Source organism: Balaenoptera ricei, chromosome 8 (assembly GCF_028023285.1).
Source record: "Balaenoptera ricei isolate mBalRic1 chromosome 8, mBalRic1.hap2, whole genome shotgun sequence".
In the NCBI taxonomy this organism is placed as follows: Eukaryota; Metazoa; Chordata; class Mammalia; order Artiodactyla; family Balaenopteridae; genus Balaenoptera; species Balaenoptera ricei.
In genome coordinates this window covers 85938065-85962981 of record NC_082646.1, presented here as the reverse complement: position 1 = coordinate 85962981, position 24917 = coordinate 85938065, and the positions used below count along the sequence as shown (strand labels likewise).

Below are 24917 nucleotides of genomic sequence, written 5' to 3'. Positions count from 1 at the left end.
GTGAAAAGAGTTTGAAAACTTTATAGTGCAGTATAATTGACAGGTTAACCTCAGTAGTAATGGTAGCAATAAGAGGCATAAAATGACACATGATCTATGTTCTCATTAAATTCATACTTCCAACTGGCAAAACATTTGAAAATATATCAAGCTTTACTTAGGTTTATAGAGAAATGGGCACTCTCATGTCGATGGAAGTAAAACTTTTTGGAGGACTATGTGGCTATACAAATCATAAGAAAATGCACTTCTAGAACCTTATCCCAAGGATATTTTCATGAATTTATGCAAAGTTTGTTTGGTAAGAATAATTATCATGGGGCTATTTATAACATAGATAGATTAGAAATAAACACTTATCAATAGGGAGTTGGTTAAATGAATTATAGTGTATAGGATGGAATATTATCATAATTAAAATCAACTTTAGAAAGAATGACAATAAAGATGTTCAAGATATACTAAATGAAAGATGCATACTATAAAGCATGTAGAGTTAGATTCTATACACATGCATGCACATACCTAAAAGAAAAAGACTGGAAAGATTTTATTTTTGGAAGTGTTTATCGGATGGTCTTATTACTGGTGGCCTAATAAAGGTGGTATTTCTTTATCATGTGTTTTTCTTTGTGTTCTATACTTGGTTATGATGAACACAGATTGTAAGAAAAATTTGCTAAGGGAGCTGACCTTCCTCTTAGAGAAATACTAACAGCATGTGATGAAGGTCAGGTTAGTAGTACATACAGGAAGTTCAGTAGGAGTTCAGAGGCGGGAACACTGGGCCCACCTGGGGTGAAGGAGAAAGACTCCACAGAGGACTCAATGAGGAGCTCTGATGGAACTTGAGAAATGGGTAAGATTCAACATTTAGGCAGAAAAAAGCATTAACAAGCATGAGAGGCATCACACACAGAGGTATGGGTGTTAGAATTCATAAACATATAAGTAGATGGTACCTGGACTGAGAATTAGGGAGAGATACAGACAACTGGAGAGACTGTTCAAAAAGCATATAGGGCGGACACCACATACTCTCTGTATAGTCTACTTGGGCTGCTGTAACAAAATACCACAGACTGGGTGGCTCAGACAACAGAAATTTATTGCTCACACTTCTGGAGGCTGGAAAGTCCAAGATCAAGATGCCAGCAGGGTTGGCTTCTGATACGGACTCTTTTTCTGGGTGGCAGATGGCTGGCTTCTCACTGCTGTGTCCTCTCAGAGCCTTTCCTCTGAGCACATGTGGAGAGGGAGCTCTAGTGTCTTTTCAGCCTATGAGTTTGGGGAAGGACACAGTTCAGTCCATTACACTACCCCAGACTAAAGTGCATGAACGACTAGTTGTCTCTGAATAAGGTAATGGCATAGTAAAACCAATGTTTTGGGGAGACTCATGTGGCCTCAGTGTGTAGAAAGCTACTTAGGCAATGTCTAGAAAGTTTTCTGCATATTATTTCTTCTTTTGCTTTATTTAAAAAATGCTCTTTCTAATCTCTTTCTTTCCCTTTTCCATTTTGATTTTGTTTTTAGGGATCTGCATGAGATTCTTTGTCATCAGTTAGAAATGTATCCTTTCAGGCTCTCAGGCTGTAAAGAAAAGTTCAGGAGAATGGACTGTGTGTGTGAAACGAATAAACAACAGGAAGAGTAGGGTTCAGATTTTACTAGGGGAATCTGGCTAACAACACCAATTCCAGAGAAGCTCAGAGTTTCAATGGTTGGTACTTTTACCAGAAGGATGAGGAACAGAACGCATTTCAAGGTGCTTCACTCTACTTTCTGTAATGAAACCCCCAGATGGTATTTGAATCCCATCTAATGCAGGCTTTCCCTCAACTTCGTTCACTGCTGTGGCTATTCTGGATGATTTAACCACATTCTTCCTACACAGTCTTTGAACATGGCTGGAGCAAACTCTCATCTCCAACTGGTGTAGTCTCATCTGTCATCAGTGCACCAAGGTGGCGCCCTCTCTAGGGTTAGTGGCTCTTTCTTCAGGGCCATCATCTTTGTCTGATTTATGACTATCAGGGCCCCTCCTTCTATGGTCCTAAAGCATCTGTCTCCTCCCATCCCAGCAACCTCTCTCTGATTCTACAGAATCTCAAAAGCAATGTGTTCTCTCACAGCCAAGCACAGTTCTGAATGCATGAGTGGAAGCTGAAAGAATGAGAAACAGATTTTTTTGATTTGTAGAGGCAAGTACCTCATGTCCTCAGGGAATATGAAATAGTTCTGTGATGCCCACGTGCGCCACCCTGAGAGGACCTGGCCTATGAAAACTCACAAAAGAGATTGTGGGTGAAGAATTATGTATAGAACATTGTTCTTTTATTATGAGCTTTTGTTACTGCAAAAATTACAAACATTTAATTTATATTACCCACTTTAAAGAAGGTACTTGAGTAAATTTAGATATATTTGAAAAACTGAGAATTAAGAATGTCATTAAAGGTCATAAGCTAACTAGATATTTTAGAACCTAATTGTACTGAAAATGCCTTTTTTTTTTCAAATTTACTTTTAAAAGATTTTTGTAAACTCATTAACTGAGTCTCATGTAATAGATCTTTGTGAACACCGAGTGAAATAGCTACAGATTTAATTCATATTTTGTATTTGGTATATGTCATTATTAAATAATATTTATTTTTCTGATTATAAACAGAAACACAATCTCTATAGACGAGTGACATCTTAGTGGTAAAGTAGGGGAAAATATAAGAATTATCCTTATGTAGGATCTTTTCAAGCTACAGGAATTTCTCCCAGAGACCTATCCACACAATTCTAGGACAGCTCCCCACTACTCCCAGTCCAGATAGAAACTCAGTTATCATACTCTTTGGCTGCCTTGAAGCAGAAAAAAATATAACTGCTATGGACTGAATTGTGTCTCCACCTCCCACCCCCCGAATTCTTATGTTAAAGCCCTAACCCCCAATGTGATTGTATTTGGGGATAGAGCTTTTAGGAGGCAATTAAGGTTAAATGACCTTAAGGGTGGGGCCCTAACCTGATAAAATTTGTGGATTTATAAGAAGAGAAAAAGAGCGATCTCTCTCTCTCTTCTCCCATCATATGAGGAAGGCAGCTGTCTGTAAGCCAGGAGGAGCTCTCACCAGAAACCAAATCAAACCACAGCTTGATCTTGACTTGCCAGCCTCCAGAACAGTGAGAAATAAATTTCCTTTGTTTAAGCCACTCAGTCTATGGTATTTGTTTTGGCAGCCCAAGCAGACTAAGATAGTGACTATTGTTATGGAAAATTTAGAAAAACTGCAAAACCATATGAAACATACAAATCTATTGTAATCACTATGAAGTTTTTGATTATTTGAATAACATTTGTTCTGTTTTCTAATTATAAAACAACATACAGCCAGTGCATTAATATTAGAAAAAGGAAAAGCACCAAGAAGGAAATGAAAATTCTATCACCCACAAATAACCACAGTTATTATAATTTTAGGAGATATATTCCTATGGTTTCTACATGGTTATTTATGTATTTGTTTGCCATTGTGATCATAGTAGATCACATGGTATATATAATTTTGCAACCTGTGTTATTCGCCTAACAAACTATTGTGACTTTTTGCCCACAGAATTTAATATTCTTTAACAAAACATTATTTTCATTGACATCATCATCTTCTATCAAATGGATGGATTATTACTTACTCATCCAGTTCTCTATTGTTTGCCATTTAGATTGTTTTTATTTTTTTGCTATCATAAAGCATGCTCCAATGAACATATCTATATATAAATCTTTATTTAATTTTCTGATTATTTCCCCCAGATAAATTCCTAGAAGAATTGCTAGGTCAAATGATGTAAATGTGCTTGAGAATTTTGATAGCTACCACCAGCTTGTTTTCTAGGACTATTTCAGGAGTCGATGCTCCCACAAGTGGTGAATGAGAGTTCCCACTTACCTGCTGTTTATATGAGTTATCAACAATGCTAATTGCCGTCACTTAGAAACATGTATTTGCAGGTTGACAGGAGAGAATGTTACACCCGTGCTTTAATTTATACGTCTTTAATTATTTGTAAAAGTGATTTTGACTTGTTTTGCTTTGTTTTACCATTTATTAGTAATCTGTGAATTCCTGACAAATTCTTTGCTATTTTTCTGCTGGAAGTATTTTTCACACTGATATGAATCTTCTTTTTTTAAAGTAACAAGCCTACTATGTGTAACTTTGTCAGATTTATTGTAACAATTATCCAATTTGCCATTGTGTCTAGGAGATTTTTTAAGGTACAGAAATTAATATATTTTAAAAGTTTGTTCTTTGCTTTTCATGTTCCAATAGTATTTTACTATCCTTATGTCATATAAAGATTCATCTTAAGATTTTTATAATTGTGTCTTTCCCTTTTACTTTTTAAACTGTGTGAAACTTCCTTCTGGTGTAAAATTTGAGTGAAGCTATTTTGTCTGTTTTATTTATTGGCTTAAAATTATTATCTCAGCCCTACTTGCTGAATAATTTTTTTTTTTTTTTACTTATTTTTTTTTTTTTAATTTTAGCAATTTCATGTATCTTTATTTATTTATTTAATTTATTTATGGCTGTGTTGGGTCTTCGTTTCTGTGCGAGGGCTTTCTCTAGTTGCGGCAAGCGGGGGCCACTCTTCATCGCGGTGCGCGGGCCTCTCACTATCGCGGCCTCTCTTGTTGCGGAGCACAGGCTCCAGACGTGCAGGCTCAGTAATTGTGGCTCACGGGCCTAGTTGCTCCGCGGCATGTGGGATCTTCCCAGACCAGGACTCGAACCCGTGTCTCCTGCATTGGCAGGCAGATTCTCAACCACTGCACCACCAGGGAAGCCCTACTTATTTTTTTTGAATAATCTTTTTTGTTCTCCCCATTGAGTTGGAATACAAACTTTATAATACACTAAATTCTTATTAGTTTCTGCTTTTAAGCTATCTAATACTTTTAGAATTACTGTAGCTTTTTAATATATTTTAATATCTGATAGACGTTGCCTATTGTTGTACTTTGTTTTCAGATTTTACTTGATTATCCTTGCCTGTTGACTTTTATAGATGAAGTTTGGAATTACATTTCAACACCCTAAAATCATCCTACAGGAGTTTTGACTGTAGTTATGTTAGGCTATTAATTACTTTCATAAGAATTGAGACCTTTTGCAATATTCAGTCTTTGCAGCCAGATTGAATTCTGTGGCATTGTTTTATATACATATACATCTTTTTTTTGTCCTTCAGTAAAATTTTATAATTTTTTATAAGGAAAGGGCCTCATATTTTAAAATAATTGACATTCTGAGTTGGTTTGATGTTGGAATGAATTTACCCCCACTGTATTTTTTTAAATACTTTTTTTTTGGTGAACAACAAAAAACTACTGATGTTTTATAATTTATTTTGTGCTTGGCCACTTTATTAAGCATTCTTTTTGTTATTAATTTCTCATTCCATTTACATAAACTTTCTAAGAATGAAATCATATAAAGTTCACATGGTGATGATTTTGCCTACTCCTTTAGAAGAACTGTTTCTCTTATTCTGATTTTTTGTTTTATTGCATTGATTATAATCATTAAAGTAAATATTCCTAACGATGGAAAAAAAGAAGAAACAGCATCTTTTTCCCCCATGAATAGCTAGAAAGTTTGAATGCTTTGGTTTTTCTTTTCCTTGCCCATGTTCCTTTTTGGTGATGTTTTACATTTTTACTTTATTTTTTCTCTATGGAGACTTACCTTAAAATTTTAAATTCATTTATTTTCTGACCATTTTTATAACAGTTGTATCATGTTCTAGTGGTCTTACTGCTTAATATTAGTCACTTTATATTATGACTTTTCCATGGTGATGGAATTTCATTCATTTTTTTATAATCCAAAATGTATCTGAGTAATATGTTTTCTGAATTTTTGTACACATAAGGATAGCTTTTGTTTCCTGTAACCTAAGTAATAATTTAGCTGGATACTGAGTTCTTATACTGAAACCTTTTCCCCTAAAAACTTCAGAGATTTTCTTTCATTTTTTTTTGGTATTCATTGTTGCAGAAAGCAGGTCTAAACATAACTGAATTTTCCCCCCATGTCTGAAAGTCATACTTTTTGCCCAGTTATATTTAAATACTAGTCATTTTTTTCATTAACTTTGCCTTATCCTAGGTTAGCCTATTTGATCTGAAGACATGGGTCTTTGAAACAGGAACGTTTTCTTCTGTTTTTTGAATAATTGCTTAAGTTTAATTTATTCTGGATTCTTCTCCAGTAACACCAATAATGTATAGGTTTAATATCTGATGTCTTGACATTCCAAATGTTTTACATTTTTCTCATAAATTTTGTCTTATCCTTTCTCTGTATCCTATGAGATTTTCTCAACTTAGCCCTCCCTAATACTGATTTGATTTTCTACAATATCGAGTCTGCTTTTTCCTGCTTTTAAGACGGAGTTTAATTCTGCTATTGAGTCTTTTATTTCCTTACCTCTCATTCGGCTCTCTATTCATCCCAATTTAAACCTCTGTTTCTTCTCTTACCAGCTGTGTGACCTTGGTTATGATAATAATCTCTTTGTTCTCCATTTTTCTCATCCACAAAAGGAGGATAACAATTGTTTCCACAGAAAAAAATTAGATTGTCCTTAGAAACTTTTAGAAAAGTTTCTAGCCCACAGAAATGTGCTAGTAAATTTTAACTGCTATTGTTGTTACCATCATCATTATCACCATCATTATCTCTGCCTGCATCTCAGCAATGCTCCTTTCCTTTGAGCTGTTGTCATCTCATTTCTGTGTGTGTGTGTGGGAGTGTGTGTGTGTGTGTTTATGGAAGTCATATTTTACCAAATTTGGGGGGAGCACAATATAGGTACACTCTAAAATGTATTTGTGCTGTGAATCTTTTTTTAAGATCTTCACCTTGTGTACAGATACCATTTTTATGTCGTAGAATATTTTCATAAGCCTCATATTGTTGCTGATGTTCATTTTTCTATTTATATCTCCTTGTTCAAGGAGAGATCTCTTGACAGAAGATATTAGTTCTCCTTTGTTCTCCTAAATTTTGACTTGGGAGCTGTTAGGATCCACCCCTAGATCCTGAATCAGAATCAAATCGCTGCTGACTGGCTGTTATTTAGCAGGAGGTGTAGGACTGCATTTAAGTCCATTCTCCCACTGCTCTTCTCTAACTATCCCACTCTACAGATGGGAATGTATTCTGGGATAATTTCAATTACTGTTCAATTCAATGCATTCATCTCTGGCTCACAACAGTGGATGAAAACTTCACTCTCTGAATTGCATTATCTCACCACTTCCTTCATGTCTTCCTTCATATTACTGATTCATTTTCCAAATGCAAGATGCCGTTACTTGCCCAGCTCTGCCCACTGCCACCCTGCATTGTTGTGAGTTGTAGCCCCTAATTCGATACATAAAAAGAAGTACTGCAGTCACAGAAGTGACTGCAGTGGCCATGAGAGAGATTCTTGGGGTAATGGGAATGTTCTAAAATTGTATCGTGGGATGGTTGCACAACTTTATCAGTTTACTACAAATCATTGATTGTTTCGTACTTGAAATTAATGAATTTTATGGCATGTAAATTAAACCTCAATAAAGCTGTTAAAATTTTTTAAAAAAGTATAGAAGGTGATTTGGAGCTCGTGTGGACCTGGCTCCTTCATTTTGGGAGAGCAGGTGTTTGACCTGCATGATAGGTAAAAGCCATCCGGGCAGGTGTGTGGAAACCTCTTACTTTCCTCCTGCTTGCTTGCATTGTTTTGTCTTAAAGTCTTATTCAGACTAATGGAACCACCCTTAGGGGTCTGGTGACAGGTTAACCAATCTTTTTAGTACTCCTGACACTTTGTATCTGTACGTGTGTTTTTATGAATATTTCAAGGAAAATTGAGAGAAATTGAATTAGGCCCCTAAACATAGTTTTTTAATTTACCAGTTGAAAAGAAAAAGACTTTTGATAATAGAATTATAGAGGCAAAGAGGTGTTAGACCAAAAATTTGATTTTATAGTTAAAGAGACTCTTTCATAGGGAAGTCGCCTGACTTGTCTGAGGTCATACAGAGGCCAGAGCCAGGTCAGTGCTTTTGTCCTTCTAGTTTCTTGCTCGTTGAAAAAAAAAAATTGAGCTATTCTGACAAGTCTAGATTCTTCAAGCCAGGGTCTTTCATATTTAGGCATTTCTTAAACAGCAAGAAGCCTCTTCTACATAGAAAAATAGAGAACTACAAGGACAAATCCAAGGACAAGCACTGAAGTTCCTTACCGTTTAACACATTAGGGAACATTTATAAGCCCTTCTTCTCATCTCCTTCTATACCTCTTCCTTTTTTTAAAAAAAGTTTTATTGGAGTTTAGTTGATTTACAAGTTGTGTTACTTTCTGCTATACAGCAAAGTGAATCAGTTATACATATGCATATATCCACTCTTTCTTTAGATTCTTTTCCATATAGGTCATTACAGAGTATTGAGTAGAGTTCCCTGTGCTATACAGTGTACCTCTTTCTAACAATTATAGGTAAAATGAGTATTTATATCATGATAATAGTTCTCTTAAAGGAGTTGATTCTTTAATATGTAATTATGGTGTGACATTCCACATCCCAGTATGTGTGTCCCTTTGTGTTTCAGCTGCTGAGTGACTGCTCCTCTCGTCTCAAACTGGCCCACCCAGCCAGAACACTGTACACCCCTGACGGAGAGCCAATTCACTCGTGGGACGACATAGAGCGAGACATGGTCATCTGTGTGTCCACAGGGCATGGCTTTAGAACCCAAAGAGGTATGGGTGACGTTTTCTTTTCCATCAAGTGTTTGAAGAATTAAAGCATTCACCTGTTTCTTCAAAGAGCTTGTTTACTGAATTTTACATCCCATCATGATGATTTTTAATAAGTATCCTCCTCCACGCTTTTCTACTCCATGTTACTAAAGTTAAATTCAAGTATTTATTTGTTGGAACCTCACTTTTGACACTGTTTGGTCTAAAGAATTCACATTCTGTTAGTCTTGAATTTTATCCAAGGGGCTTTATTTGTAGAAATTCTAAAGGGCCTCCTTTGAAAGTATTCATTCTTTAGCATGAAACCTGAGGAAAGTGAGGCTTCCTTGACTTCCTACTCTGCAAGTTATTTAAAACTTAATGTTTCATTAATAGCAAATATACAGTTTACAGATTTTTTTCTTTAGTAATAAGTAAATATATGTTTGTTTTATTATCTTGTCTATCCTTTGATAATTTTCTTTGTTAAATGTTAGAAATGGAAAAGAACATACGTTTGTTATTAAACTAACTCTTGTCCTTTATCCTATTTATCCTGAGGAATTTAAAACCCTTTTCTGGAGTAGGTAGGTATACATTAGCAATGACATAATTTTCAGGATATTCTGAAGAACACTGATATCATTTTAAAAGAAATTAAAAGATTCAGAAGTGAATTACCTGGGGTCCTTAAAATAACTAATGCTAGATTATCTCTTTTAAAAGTCACCATAACAGGGCTTCCCTGGTGGCGCAGTGGTTAAGAATCTGCCTGCCAATGCAGGGGACACGGGTTCGAGCCCTGGTCCGGGAAGGTCCCACATGCCGCGGAGCAACTAAGCCCGTGTGCCACAACTACTGAGCCTGCGCGTCTGGAGCCTGTGCTCCGCAACAAGAGAAGCCGCGACAGTGAGAGGCCCGCGCACTGCGATGAAGAGCGGCCCCCGCTTGCCACAACTAGAGAAAGCCCTCGCACAGAAACGAAGACCCAACACAGCGAAAAATAAATAAATAAATTAATTAATTAAAGAAAAAAAAAATCACCATAAGATTATTATTACTATGTTGTATATAAGGTAATATAAGGTATATAAACCAAAAACTTTTAAAACAGTTGCAATCATATCTTTACACTTAGCCCAGAAGGGATAAAAGTGTAGGAACGGAAACTAAAAGGTAGGAAGACCAGGATTTACTGGGATGCCTAGCACTGTTGTGAGGATGCCATGCCTGTTCCCCCAGCACCACCTTACATCAAGGAAGAGGCGCCAATCTGTGTATTCTTTGTATTCTGTTGTCCCAGCATTCACCAGTACCCCTCACTCCAGCTCTTGGTGATCCTCACTATGTGATTACTTAGAAGAACACACCAATGATGGGCTTCCTATCGTGAATAAGTATTAGTTGACAGCTTTCTGTGTTCCTAAAGTACATAACCTATAAAAGAAATATAAGCCAGGGTTCCTTCGCTGAAAGAGTTTTCGATCTAATTGAGTATATGAACACACTTGAAGTAATTGAATAGTAAGCAAACAAGTGGTGCAGTAGAAGGTACTTTCCCAGTCCCTTCATTATTTATGCTTAATCTTTCATACTCTTGGGATGACTTTCTGTTACCTGGACCCCCCCCACCCTCCTGGCCTCACTGTATTCATTAGGCCTTTCTGATAAATAAAGCTAAGTATGCTTCAGGCAACCTAGCCAAAAGGGTATCCAAAACACGAAGAGATATGTAGGCTGCCTTCCCAGAAGCAAGCTTGTTACCAAGAAAAACTGCAAAGAGAAAAGAGAAAACTAGAAACGCAAATATTACTCTCCCTACCATTTTCCTCCTTGTTAGCTCTGTGGACCTTTGACAAGGCTATGTAGACAAACCTTCATTTCTGCATCTTCAATTCTTTAACCACATGAATTACTATGACGTGAAAGAGTTGTTTCATCTCCTCTGAAAATGGGTCCCCATATTACCTTAATGGTGAAAGTGTTAGTGGTTTCCCCAGTTGTCTAAGTTCTTTTCGGTGGGTGATATGTGTTCTAGAAAATCTGATTGATAGCAGAGAGTCTAATTTAGTTGCTATTTAGAAAGTTCTTTTATTATATGAGCTGTCATTTTATTATTTTTCCTGAAATAATTGAGAAATAATCATTTGGTAGAAATCTAAATACTCAGAATGCTTTAAAACAAGAGAGAAATGGCTACTAGCATTTATATATATTATATATCACATATATATACTTGTGAAGGGACATTTAATTAATCATTCTACTCATAATTTTTCTGTGACCTACTGGCTTAACTATGTCGTAGAAAATAAGGCAGCCTGGGAATTTCAAAACTAAACACCTTATAAAAACTTATTTTATGTACTATAATGTAAAAACATTTAGCATGTGAAAGTTAGTCATCAAAGAATCACACTGGGTCTTTGAAAAATGGATTTGTTTTGGCAAAACAAATCAGATGCTGTTAGAATAGTTTCTTTCACACAAACCCCCAACAAAATTAAAAGGGTGCTTTATGCTGTTTGTCATCAAATCTGAACACTGTTCTCTATGCTGTATTTACCATCTTTTCAGTGGGTTCAGTTTTTAGACCGCTCCTAGGTTAGCTTCCAATTCAGGCTTTATAAAAAGCTTGGAAGGGAGCCCTCTCTAGCAACTGCCATTCTGTAGAAATCCAAAGGATGTTAACACATATCTGATGTGATAAGCAAGTCAAGTGTGTAATGAGAGAGGCTGACGTGGGAGTCGAGGATTTCTGAAGGATCTTCAAGATTTTCATCATCCTGAACTTCTAATTATTTTCTATAAATACATTGACTTGTCTCTCAAAATAATTTTTTTTTTAACAGAGTTAAAGCAACTGGTGGAGGTCAGAGCAAATTATGCTCGAATCCAAAGGCAGCAGGGCCCTCAAGCCACAGACGCTGTGTTGTCACCATCCACAAAGCTGCAATCTCTGGTACCTCTACACAGTGAATTCCTGTCAGACCCATCATAGTTTGTGCTGTGTTTCGCCGGGGTAGCCTGTGTGGACATACTCATATGCTCGCTAGGATGTTATATGATGATTAGTCATTGTTTTCATAATTTCATGCAGTCTCTTTTAAAAGTTATACCCTCTACCTTTTACACAGGGTGGCATTTGATTCCTCAAATCTGTTCTTAGAAAGACAACAAAACTAGACAAAGCAATGCCAGTAAAATAACTATCTTACGTGTATTTTCTTCCGGGAAAAGAAAAAGGAAAATACTAGCTATTATTGAAAACTAATTTAGTGGGGTCAAGTAGTATATATTATTATATATACTTTTAAAATCATATAATATATATAATATATATAATTTGATAATAGACTCTGACACTTCGAGTGTATATGTATAGTTATATACTTAGATTTAGTGGGGTCAAGTAGTATATATGTTCTATATATAAATAACTTTATATTATTTATTTTATATATATATGAGTTATATATACATATATAATTTGACAATAAAAACGACTCTTTGACTACCTAATACTAAATTTGACTCAAACTGACAGTTTTCTGGCTCAACCACTATATTTTTCAAACTTCCATGTTAAAATCCTACATTTACTAAATGGAATGGCTGGTGGCCACCACATGAATCGATCTTTCTTCCTCCCACTTTCCTTCAGTTTGGCTTGTGGTTACAGCACAGGACTCCTTATGGGGCACAGCTAGATGTTGTTCACAAGAGTGAAGCTGGATAATTCCTGACATAAGCTCAGTAACCAAAAGTCGTAGACTGTGTCCTCAATACAGAAACTTAGGGAAAGGATATATGCACTACTTGTAAGAAAAGTTATGTAAGGATTTTTCTTAAGGGGCCAAGGGAGATCCTTAGCAATCTTAAGTATCAATCTTACAGGGAGAGAAGAACTTAACCTTTTAATTTCTTTCTGTGATGAAGAAAGAATTTTTTTTTTTTTTTTTTTTTTTTTTTAAATAACAGTGACAAATCAGAGTTTGGCTTCTGGTTCTGGTGAAAATTTTCCAGAGAAATGCTCTTCTCTCTCTGTCTCTGAGAGCCATTCACACCTCTGTCTGAATATAAATTGCAGCCTGGCTAGATGTGTACAGAATGGCTCAGCTGGGCTCACTCCTCCATCCACTTCTTTAATGTGATGTAGGAAGGCAGTAGATCATTTCTACTGAAGGGGGCTCTTGGTAATCGCTGCAAAAGGCCTAGCATTTACTCCCAGTCTGCAAATCAGTAAGGCCGCATGAATAAATTCCTGCAGCTTCCGACACCACTAAAAGCAGAGACCATTGAGGCAAAATTTCACATTACATACACAACAATTTGCCCTTTCGCAGACATCTTCTCTACGTGTTGTGCACTGTTAGAGATGTGAAGTCATTCCACAACACCTTTGTGATACGTATGAGAGAAAAATTGCACGTGTCCCCACCTTGCTTTTCCTTTTGTTTAACGAGAGGGGTTAAGGAACATGCTCCGGTCAGAAAGTGGGCCAGTAGGATTCTTACCTGTTGGGCCTCTTCTTACAATAACTGGATTACAATCCCCAGAGACACGGAACTTGTTATTTCTTTTCAAAATTCCTTGAAAACAAAGGCATTTCTCTAGGTGCAAAAGTACCTGTCATTCTGCTGCCAAGGAAAAGTTGATTTGCTATGAAAATGGCATAATTTCACCATAGATCAAATGTGCAGATTCTTGTGAGGTCTTCACTGTTGCGTGTGAACACGCCTGAAGTGAAAATTGGTAATATCACACAACATTGTATCAAGCACCAGGAGACGTAAGGCAAAACTCTTAACTGAACTTTTCTATTACTAGTAAATGGGATTTTAGATGTAATATAACAGTCATCAACACATCACATTTTACCAGCAAGGCAGCGGCACTTACTTTGTCGACGACGGCTTGCTGGGGATATATCTTGGCAGTTCATAGCCACTTTTAACTTAAGACTAAGAACAGCCCTGCTCTTTCCTTATTATTGACCTTCCTCTGTGGTTGGCTGGAAGGTGGGCTGGGGAGCAGTTACTCCACCTTCAGCAAGGACTATAGGATAAGACTGTTGCAATTCTGTTCAGCCCTCCAAGGATTTTAATAAACCCAGTAATTTCCTTTGGGGATATGTTTATCAAATTTGAATCAGCCTCATATATATAAGTCACATTTCAAAATTTTTCTATCAACTGGAAATCATTTATTATTAAATACTAAAGCAACCATCCTCAAGTCCATGGCCTTCTCCAGAAATTTATTTCCTGCTGGTTCACAAACACCCTTAAGTTGATCCAGATGTTAATCAACAGTGTACCAGCATTTGTGATTGTCCTCAGGAGAAAGGAGTTTCCGGATGTTTCCGCCCCACCTCTAGCTTTCGTTGCCTGATTAAGTGTTGGGATGAAGTTGCATGTTTCTAAGCAAACTGACTAAAAGCAATATGTCTGAAAGTTTGACAAGCATTTTGAGATTATGACAGCATTTATACATAAGAAGCATTTTATCTGGGTGCTTATGTCAGGTTTATAAAACAGGACACATTAGAAATGATTCAAAATCCAAATGTAGCTTTGTGGTGTGATAACCCTGAATTTCCGTTTTGTTCTTGATTGTTCATAATGACTAAATATTTTTTTGTGGATCAAGAAAACAAAGCAACAAACAAGCAAGCAAATAATAACAGAAAGCTAAAGATAAATTTGTTCTCTTTTGCAAAAGAATCACTTAGAAATTGTGGCCACTGGCTGTTGCAGCATTTGTGAGCTAACCTTTATTAATAGCCCAGGTGTGCTGCTGAGTGTTGTTGAGATTTGTGATTCACCAAGACAGCAGTTCTTTTTCTGACATCATTTGGAAGGGAGCGATCAAAACCCACAGGTCTGTGTTATTCTAGATTGTCGCAAAATGAGATGCAAATGTCCTCAGGTAAATGGAATTTGGACCCAGTGGTGATCCTCAGTTGCTTGTTTTTCTTTTTTACAAATTTATTTATTTATTTTTGGCTGCACTGGGTCTTCCTTGCTGCGCGTGGGCTTTCTCTAGTTACAGAGAGCCGGGGCTACTCTTCGCGGTGGTGCGCGGGCTTCCTATTGTGGTGGCTTCTCTTGTTGTGGAGCATGGGCTCTAGGAGCACGGGCTTCAGTATTTGTGGCACGTGGGCTCAGTAGTTGTGGCTCGCAGGCTCTAGAGCGCAGGCTCAGTAGTTGTGGCACACGGGCTTAGTTGCTCCGCGGCATGTGGGATCTTCCCAGACCAGGGCTCGAACCCGTGTCCCCTGCATTGGCAGGCGGATTCTTAACCACTGCACCAGCAGGGAAGTCAGTTGCTTTTATTAAATCAGTGGCTCCAGTTACCTCCTGCCTCTGAAAAGATCTCAACCCCTCCTAAGGCTAGGTTAAGTAGAAAGAAAGAGCAGCAGTTTTGTGTTCTTAACACAATAAGCTAGAATTCTAAGTAAAAGGCATGGTTTGGGGCTGCTTGGCCATAAGCAAATGCAAAGCAGGATCAACAAAGACCACTCAGGGGAGTGCTGATGAAAGTAAATGGACCAACTGAGTAACGGCAGACATTCAGTGGTTGCCTGCTGCCAGCTGTAGCATTTCCTAATTCTGCAAGTCTGTAATATGAAACTACTATCAATAGGCTGTCACCCTGTGCCATATGTGCAAATAGAAATATATGAGGGGAGAGGAAGTGCTTATGCCCATGGTGCAACTGGGTTGGGGGAGGGAGGAAGAAGGAGACAGGAAATTATATTTATATGGCAAGTACAGTGGTGATTCTGAATTGGATGTGCTATCATTCATTGTCTGCTGTATTCCTGTGCTGGTTTAGGGGTAGATAGAGCATTCAGTCAACCGCTGGATCCATTAGGTCCTGACTTATCATTTCTAGAAGTTTTGAATTTGGGGTTTTAACCCCAGGTGCGGTTGCCCAAGAATGTCAGTTCTGGCAGACCAGCTAAGACAGTTGCGGGGGGTGAATGTCTAGATGCCACCACCAGCAGCTCTCCTTAAATTGCTCTGCAAACTGTGCTGGACAGGAATGGAGGAGAGGAGGGCACCTCCCACAACTGCTAGAGTTAGTGCCCCCAAAGCACAAGATTTGATTCTGTTTTTATTTCCACCACCCTTTTTCCTCTTCCTTCTGTTCTTCTCTCTCCTTGCCTTTTGGCCGTAGCTCCTCTGTCTTCCTTGCTTTTTGTCTTCGAAGGGCCTTTAAATTCTGTCTTTCATTTTAAAAGCTGTCTTCCCTGGAGCAGTCTGTGGATCGGCAAGGGATGATTCCTTAATATGATTCTCAAAGTTTCCTGTGCACAGGAGTCACCGGGGAGCTTGATAAAACACCGAGTCCCAGGCTTAATGGCAGAGATTCTTCTTCTGTACACCTGAGGTGGGGCTGGGAGTGTGCAGGAACAGGCCCCAGCCACGGAGGGTGGTAGCTGACCACACGCTGGGCAACTCAGTTGAGGTTCTGTTCCTGTCAGCTGGGTGTGGCTCAAGCGCTAACTACCAGTTCTAAGAGCCCTGTGGCCCCTTTTACCTTTGTGTCAAGGGCTACGAAAGTAGCGAAGCACTTGCTGCCCATCTGAGGGTTTGAGTCTAAATGTCCTCATGTTTTCTCCTCACTATTTCCTCGAGAAAGAATGGAAATGTTCTTGAGTCGGGACTGACCACCCAGAGATGGTAATCAGGACATTGGAAGCAAAACAAGGAAGTTTGAGGTGCTGAAGCTTCCCGTGTTAATTAAGCTGCCTTCGGTGCTGATAAAATCTTGCTATTTTAAAGGTCACAGGAATAATGTCAGGGCTATGGTACATATATCAAGGAGCAGAGTAATTTTGAGGGTGAGGAAATAGCCAGCTTCCTGGAGTTTTCTTATGCATTTTTGTATGTGCAAAGAGAGAGAGAGTTTCGGAACAGGGACAGGGGTCTTATTTGTAAAGTAACCCTTTCTCCAGTGGAGGAGCTGCTTGCTAGGGGGAGGGCTGAGCCTCTCTGTTCCATGTATGCTCTAAGTCTAGTTAATACAGAAGCCTGAGCCACCCGCATCCCTGGCAGGCTCATCTAAGAGTGTGAAATTGCACAGGATATTATTTCGGTTCACTAACAAGTGCTCTCAGAAACATTAATTTTCAAGGTAGTTCTCTCGTCCCATAAATGAAATCCATATAGGTTGGGAGACAGCTCCGTTCCTTAGAAGACCGAAACTATAAAGAAAATTAGCTTTTCAAAGAACTAATTCATATGTATGCATCTCCAGGCACTTACTGTTCTGGGGACTGGGCATGCAAAGGTGAATGCAGTAGATGTGTGGCTACTTGGATAGTACAGAGGCCGGAATGTTGGGGTAACAGGCCTGGAGTGAGGTGGGACAGGTGGCTGCCAGCCAGATTGGAGGGCCTTGTAGGTCATGCTGAGGAGTCTGGGTTTTTCTTTTTTAAGTGAGAAGTGGTTAAAGGGAACTAATATGAAAGCTGGACTAGACGTCGTATATTAAGCTTGCTCAGGTTTCAAGTTATAGAGATACACTCGATTTACCTCCGGAGGTGGAGGTTTGTTAGGAGGGTTAACAAAAAAAGGGGAAAGCAAAGGAGAGCCCAGCACACAGGCTTCACGGTGGTCTCTATTCCTGACGCACAGCCTGACTGTCCAAATGATCACCCAATAGTCTGCCCTTCCTGCTCTTGACTTCCCTGTTTCTCTGTGCTTCTTGCTTCTGTGAATTTCCTACTTCTTCATGAGCCCTCCTGCTCTAGGCTAAAATGCTCACTTGCCTTCTCATGGCTTCTGCTGCTTCATGGCTTCTGTTTCCTGCCTTCCCTTTGTATTTCTTTTGTCTCTAGGGCCACTCTACCATCTGAATTACTTCCTTTGTGTCTTCTGATGGAAGACTGAATGGCTGGAGGCCAGCCAATAGCTGCCTTTTACTCATCCCTTTACATTAGGATGTCAGGGATCACATGATACAAAGCACAGCTTGCCTATGTAGGCAACGTTGGTGTGGGTTGTTCCTTCCTTAGGAAGCTGTGGATCTGGCTGGCATTAGGGGCTCCATGGCATTTTCAGTATAAACCCATAATTCTGCTGTTGTTATGATTATTTTCTCCCTTCACCACTGAGCGATGACATTAGCAATGGAATCAGCTGGCCTATCTCTAGTCCTCTTCGGTCAGTAAAAGGCTTGTCCTTGGGTGCATCCTCCAAACTCACTTTAATGGAGTAACCTTGGTGGTCTTTGCTGTACAAGCAGCATGACCTTGAGGATGCAATCTGTTACAATATCAGGACTTTGGTTACAATATCAGGATGGATACCAGTTGGACTCTTAAGTTACACTTCCAAATACAAGTTAAGTCTGTTTGAGGAAGTGGATCTTGCAGAGACATCCTGGCAAAACTGAAGACACTCTGGCATCCAGGGAATTTTTCCAAATCATTTCAGAATGTCAAACCCTTTTTATCAGACTTTTCCTTGCCTCTTGTTTAATGCAGTCATTTTGACAGGCTGAATTCCATTGTGGATTTTGATTTTTGTTACCATCTCTCCCTCTCCCTGCACTCTGCGAGGCCAGCCTGCCTACCAACTTTCCCAATGTTGAAACGTGTGTTCTGCTCTTTGGGCTTGACCATCGTCACCTGTGTTTGAGCTTTCAATCCTTGTTATGTTCCAAGACACCCAAGGAGTAGTATTCTCTGTCACCTAATGTCCAGTTCCCATGATAAAGTTGACATGGGCCACAACGATGCATTGAACTAAAGCTGTGTGTTTAAGAGGCTTCCTAGGGAGGAGTTCTCAACAGCAGTGGGGGCAAACTGCAGCAGCAGCACAAGACAGCATGAGCAACACTCCGCACCCCTATCCTCCGGCTCGTTCAGGAAATGACAACAAAAGCCACTTTTCATTTCAGCAACTTACAACAGTAATTACGAAAAAAATGCGATTTCTTTGTGGGATTTTTAAGTACTTCAAAGGTGTTTATTTATACTATCTTACTTCAGGCCACTGTCATTGCTCCCACGGATAATACTGATGATTTTCTAACTAGTCATGGTACACCCCCAGCCTCACTCCTCTCCAATTCTTCATCCAAGTAGTAGCCAGAATGATCTTTCTAGAATGAAAATCAAATCGTGTTACTCTCTTGCTTAAAAACCTTCGGCGGCCCTGACTGTCATCTAAATGAAGAACACACTCCGCCCCGTGGTACCACACACCCCTGGGAAGACTGTGCTCCCCTCGCCCTGCAGTCTCGGTTTTCTCACCCCTTTGCTCCCAGAGATCTGCACTCCACTCCAGGATGCAGACCTGTGAGAAATAAATTTCTGTTGTTTATAAGCCTATGGTACTTTGCTACAGCAATCTGAGTGAAGACACACATTGTCACATCAATCCATAGAATATCACATAACCTTCTTATAAAACGAGTCTTGTACTTGACGAGACAGTATAGACTGATTATGCTTCCTTTATCAGAAGGCAAACCAAGGCAATGTTGATTATGATCCCTTCTTTGCCCATTGTAACTTTCAAAACACTCCTAAGGCTCGATAGAGTGGAAAACACTCTTCTCCCATCAGTGCCCAGATGGACCCTTAACTGGTTGCCTGACTGCTGCAGGCAGCCTGGCTTGGAAGAGAAGACGTGTCACCCCCTTGCACAAGTGTGATGATTTGTGGCTGAGAAGGGAGAGCCTGCTCTCTGAACCACATGCCCCCTGGTGCAGGCAGGCTAAGGAAAGACGAATGGCATTATAAGACAGACATCTGAATGTTTCGTATTAAATTAGTCCCACAGAGCGCCCAGAATTCTCATTCCATAAATCACAAAGTAAACTCACTCCCAGGTTAGACTGTTGTGACTTTGGCCTCTGGTGTCATAGATAATCTGAGAATAGTTAAACATTTGTCTGAAATAGTAATAATTTTCAGCATATTTATTCAGTGGCAGAGAGGTGACCCAGACTGATCTCTGTTGCCAGAAACAGCATGTAAATGGGAGTCAGCCAATTCAGGAGATTTCCAAACAAGAGTCACTGCTCTTCGGCCCCTCTGCCTGCTCTGAAACTGCCATGAGCTCCTCCAGGAGCCGTGAGGTGCTGGGGACTAAGATGAGCAAGCATCACCCCCGCCAGAGAGCAGGTTTGAAAGAGCACTCAGTGATGCACCCACCCCTTTTACTGAATATATGGCAGTCCCAGCAACATTTTGAAGTCCACTTTCACCTTAACTTGGTCTAAGCATCATAGAGTTAGGAAGGACCTTGATTTGACTAAAGCCACATTGCTCATCAGGCAAAGGTTTATTCTGAGAATATTTTACATATCTTTGGATCTATTCTGGTTCTTCCATTTCTGGGCTGACTTTGTGACTACTGGGGACACAATAAAATTGGAGGAAAATTAGCCTGTTGTTCATAAGACCATTAACTAGATGTCAACTGGCTGAGGACCCAGCTGAGCTGCCGCTTCCTCTTCTTAAAAATAAGGAAAGTAGACTCTTCCATCTCTAAAGTCCCACCCAACTTTAAAGGTCTGATTCTGATTCAGTAGCAAGATGCAATTGGGCAACAAGAGTTGTGACAGCCAGAATTCCAGGAGCCTATCCTTCTGCTTGGTAGAGCCTTTTGATAGGTGTTTACTAGAACCTGCATCCAGATCATCTTCAGCCTCAGAATTCCAATCCAAATTTCACCAGAGTGACAGAGGGAGGCCAGGACACAGCTTAGGGATGGCCAAGGACTGGAAGTGGTTCCTCCTATGGAAAGATCTCTGGACTTGGTGTCAAAGGCCTAAGTGGAGTCTTGCCTCCTGCACTGTTGGGCAAGTCCATTGGTATAAGGATCAAATAAGATCGATTATAAACATGGACAGAGAAGGGCACTAACGCTGTCAGAGTGTGTACACATGCCAGGCACCCTGTTGGACTTTTACACTGTTGTTGTCTGTTTCATTCCATACTCTTGACCACCCTTGGAAATAGATGGGTTTTTCCTACTTCTCCTTTTACTTTTTAAAAATGGGGAAGTTGAGTTTCTGAGAGGTGAAATATCTTGCCAAAGCCATCAGCTGATAAGTGGCAGAGCTGATATTTGTACCCAGATCTGTCTAACCTCAAAGCCTGTAGAAATTTCAGGTATGGTTATCGGCAATTCTAAAACTGAATGGGATGCCTTCATTGGATGCCTTCAAGGAATAATTTTATGGTTTAGTCACTGCCTGCTTGGAAAATTTCTCTGATGACAGCTGAGTTAGGCAAAGTGAGCTGCATTTGGATGCCCAACTCAAGGTGGGCGGTGGGAGAGCACTGCCACATGCGTGGTTCATCAGGACATAGCAAGCCACTAGGGGGTCTCACTTCTCTACCCCAATGGCTGTATTCATCCATGTATTAGTTGTTAGGCCTAGTACCATAGGCTGGGTGGCTTAAACAACAGAAATTTATTTTCTCACAGTTCTGGAGGCAGAATTCCAAGATCGAAGTGCCAGGAGGACAGGTTCCTTCTAAAGCGTGTGAGGGAAGAATTTGTCCCATGCCTCTGCCCTAGCTTCCGGTGGTTTGTAGACAATCTAGCATTCCTTGGCTTGTTGAATCATCACCCCAATCTCTGCCTCACTTTCATCGGGGACATTCTCCCCATGTACCTGTCTGTGTCCAAATTTTCTAGTCATTTTGGATTAGGGGACAACCCACTCTAGTATGACCTCATCTTAACTAATTACATCTGCAACAACCCTATTTCCAAATAAGAGCACATTCTAAGATGCTGGGGGTTAGGACTTTGACATGTGAATTTTTGGTGGGGGGAACACAATTCAACCCATAACAATCAGTAATGAAAGTCTGAACCCTCACTCACACAAGCACTTCATCTGAGCACAAGTGCTCTACCATTAAAGATCGCAACATTCTCTCTTGATGGCATGTCTCTCTCCCTTTTATGTCTTTCTTGTTTCTTACTAACACTGAAGTCTGATATTGATGGAAAAACCATGAAAAAAAAAACTATTATCCTATGAGGTAAAGTGAATGCACTCAACTGTCAAAGGAAGACTTATCGATCAATTTCAGTTAAACCTTGCTTGTCTGACACTTTGCAGCTAAGGAATGTGTTTTTATTGCCTGGCCAGATAGTTCAGATTTCCGGTCAGTCTTAGTAAAGACCCCTTTTATAACACTGATAAAATTTTATCACAGAGCTATGAAAACAAAATTAGATTTCATAACTCACATCAGGCCTTGAAGGAGATGCCTCTATAAATTTTACAAACCTTATCAAGCTTTAATGCACCTATTCTGATAAACATTTTTAAAATAGCAACTTCTACTGAACTTCCTATATATGTATGTATGTATATAAGAAACTGTATATATGTGTGTGTATGATATATTTATTTCCCCTCTCTCTCTTTCTCTTTCTCTCTCTCTCTCCCATACAGGAAAGAAAACTTTCTTCACCTACTTGGAAACATAAGACTGTGACAGAAAGTCCAATTTAGATTGCTGAAGACTCTGAACTTAGGAAAATATGAAAGAAATCTGTGTAGTTTATTTAAAAATTTAGTCCTAGAATTTGTCCTTCAAAATAACTGGAGTTTTCATGGGCAGATTTTGAAGAATTACCAACACTGATAGATTATCTATAAATTCATAATAAGACGTATGACAATCAAGGGCAGCATTAGCCACGGGGATTTTGTATTCTAGTGAAAACCTACATACATTCTCTATTTTTTCCATTCTATAGCATGGCCTGTTGGGAAGAAAATTGCATAGGTATTGAGCACATGTTCTGTCTCCCCAGCTAGATAACAATTGCTTAGAGGGCAGAGACCCTTATTTTTATTTACTCAGGACAGGGCTCAGTGATAATGCCCAGCAGTCCCACTGCCAGAGCAACGTGACGGGAAGACAAGGTTCAGCCATCTTCCACTCTTGTGCTAAACCACAAACCAAAATTACAGCAGTTCAATGGGAATAGAGGGTCTGCTTTATAGAATTTTATTTCAGTCAGCTGTTCAGGAACTACCATCCTCAGAGTCAAATTAAATCGAGTTATAGTTGGATAGTCCTTTCTGCTTTTCAGAGGCAAGAAACACTTCTCAAAATTGGGCAAATGGAGTAAATGTCATGGTGTAAACTAGGCATCACATATTCTTAAAATCTATCAGTGATGATTATATATTTTGTTCTCAAATGCCGAGTTTGAAGACACATCCAAAAATTATGTGAAATTACTTATGAGTGTATTGACAACATTCAAAGCCTCAACAGACTATTGTAAAGGAGTTCTCCTACTGTTTTGTTTCATATACTCCTTTGAGAATCTTTTGAAAAGCCATAAACTTACAAAATGACATACAAAAAATATTTTTCTCATACCATTTCATGGGGTTCACAGGCCTACCTGAAAAACATTAGTGAACTTCCAAACAAAGAACTCTTGATATAAGAGAAGATACTTCTGATTTCCATAATCTTTAAGGTTTGGGAGGACATAGGAGCCATACCTCTCAAAGGAAGATTTCAAAATGTCAGCGGATGCAGATTCTAACTTTCACTGTGGTAACGTTATCTACAAAAACAATAAACCATGAAGATTTCTTATCATCTTTGAGTGTGATTTTTGCATCTATGGATCTTAAGTGGGAAGAGATAAGGAAATAAAAACTTCTTCATAGAGTGTTGTTAATTTTGGGCATTCCTTGGAGAAAACACTTATTACCTGGAAGAAAAAAGCTAATTAAGTCGACATTTCTTACAATCACAAAGCCATTTTTACTTGCTACTCTTTTAGACAGAAGGGAATACTTGCTGTTTCCCTTTTGTCTGTCAGGAGAATAATAGGGAACACTGACAACCCTGGCAGTTGGGAGCTGAAACTCAGCAGAAGAGAGGCCGCAGGTGTCCAGAACCTGCCCGGAATTCACTGCTACCTGGCCAAAGAGAAACAGAATATCTTGAGAACACCCAGCTCTCTCCACTGCTGTTCTGGTCATGCACTTCCCTTTTATATAAGATGGTGACATTTCCAAACGTTTAGATACTTGGATTATTTTATTCCAAGTCATGTTGCAACTCTACTTCACTTAATTTAGTCAAAGTGTTCTATGCAGTGAGTCAGAAACGATGTTAAAATGCTGTTTAACTCCCTTTAAGGTTTTGTTTAGAAACCTCCTTAAAACTGTTAAATCTTTATATGAAAATATATTGGATTATGATTTAACTTTACTGTCCTTGGCTGGAGTTCTCAGATTAGAAAAGGGCACTGGACCTGGAGCCGAAGATGCCCTGCAAAGCTGCTCTGTCTGCTCTCTGCTTTGTTCCCAGAGCCCAGCACAGAGCCTGCAACACAGGAGGTGCTCATTAAATCTTTGTTAAATATCAAATGAGCACCTGAGTTTCAACTCTACCTGTGCTTCTTCTACCATGGGACATTATCTATTTTCTCATCTGTGAAATGAGAATAATAACATTTCCTTCTACCCTCTAAAAGTTGTTTTTAGCATCCAATGAAATAAAGCATGGAAAAGCATTTTTCCTTTTGACCTGAAGAAAGGAATAGTCTTCAAAATTAGGCATACATCTCATACAGATATAAAAGAAGTAAACACCATTGTAGGGGAAAGAAAGAGATCACAGACTAATAATCCAAAATAGTATAATTTTTATTTTATAGAATTTTAATGCTGAAACGAAGAAGGGGACTGCTCCGTCACCAGAAGTGAAGGACCACCGCACCCCAGGATTTAAGGCATCAAAATTATGGGCTTTCTTTCATTCATGGGTACAACCTAAGACATCTCAGAGCTGCCCTGTGGCCAGTAGGGGAAGGGTTACATGACAGTCATGTAAGTTGGGAGAAGGGAACTTCTGATCCTCAAATAGGGGAGGTGGGGGGGGGGGCAAATGCTGTAGTTGAAAGTTAGCAAAAATTATTTTAAAGGGGTATTGATGACATATATTTATAGGATTCTGGTTTACTCAAGTATCTGAGCAGCAAGGAATACCCTAAACTCAGGAAATTGGCATTGTTTATTCACGTAACATATATTTATGGAATTTCTGTGATATGCTAGCACTGCTCTGGGGGCTGGGCTACAATGCTAAACAAGGCA

The 24917-nt window shown here is 39.1% G+C and overlaps 1 protein-coding gene across 10 annotated transcripts in view; it reads left to right on the top strand.

Moving 5' to 3' along the window:
* Positions 1–23385, top strand: part of DCDC1 (doublecortin domain containing 1) — a 466050-nt gene extending 442665 nt beyond the window's left edge. For 8 of the 10 annotated variants that reach the window (XM_059931315.1, XM_059931310.1, XM_059931313.1 and 5 more), the window contains 3 exons: positions 8666–8816; positions 11648–11757; positions 22239–23385. In XM_059931315.1, the coding sequence (XP_059787298.1) occupies positions 8666–8816; positions 11648–11757; positions 22239–22298 (321 nt within the window). In that variant the 3' untranslated portion in view covers positions 22299–23385. Of the gene's footprint in view, positions 1–8665; positions 8817–9521; positions 9621–11647; positions 11758–22238 lie in introns of those variants that run through there. The other 2 variants (XM_059931314.1, XM_059931311.1) reach the window with 2 other exon arrangements.
* The last annotated feature ends 1532 nt before the right edge of the window (positions 23386–24917 follow it).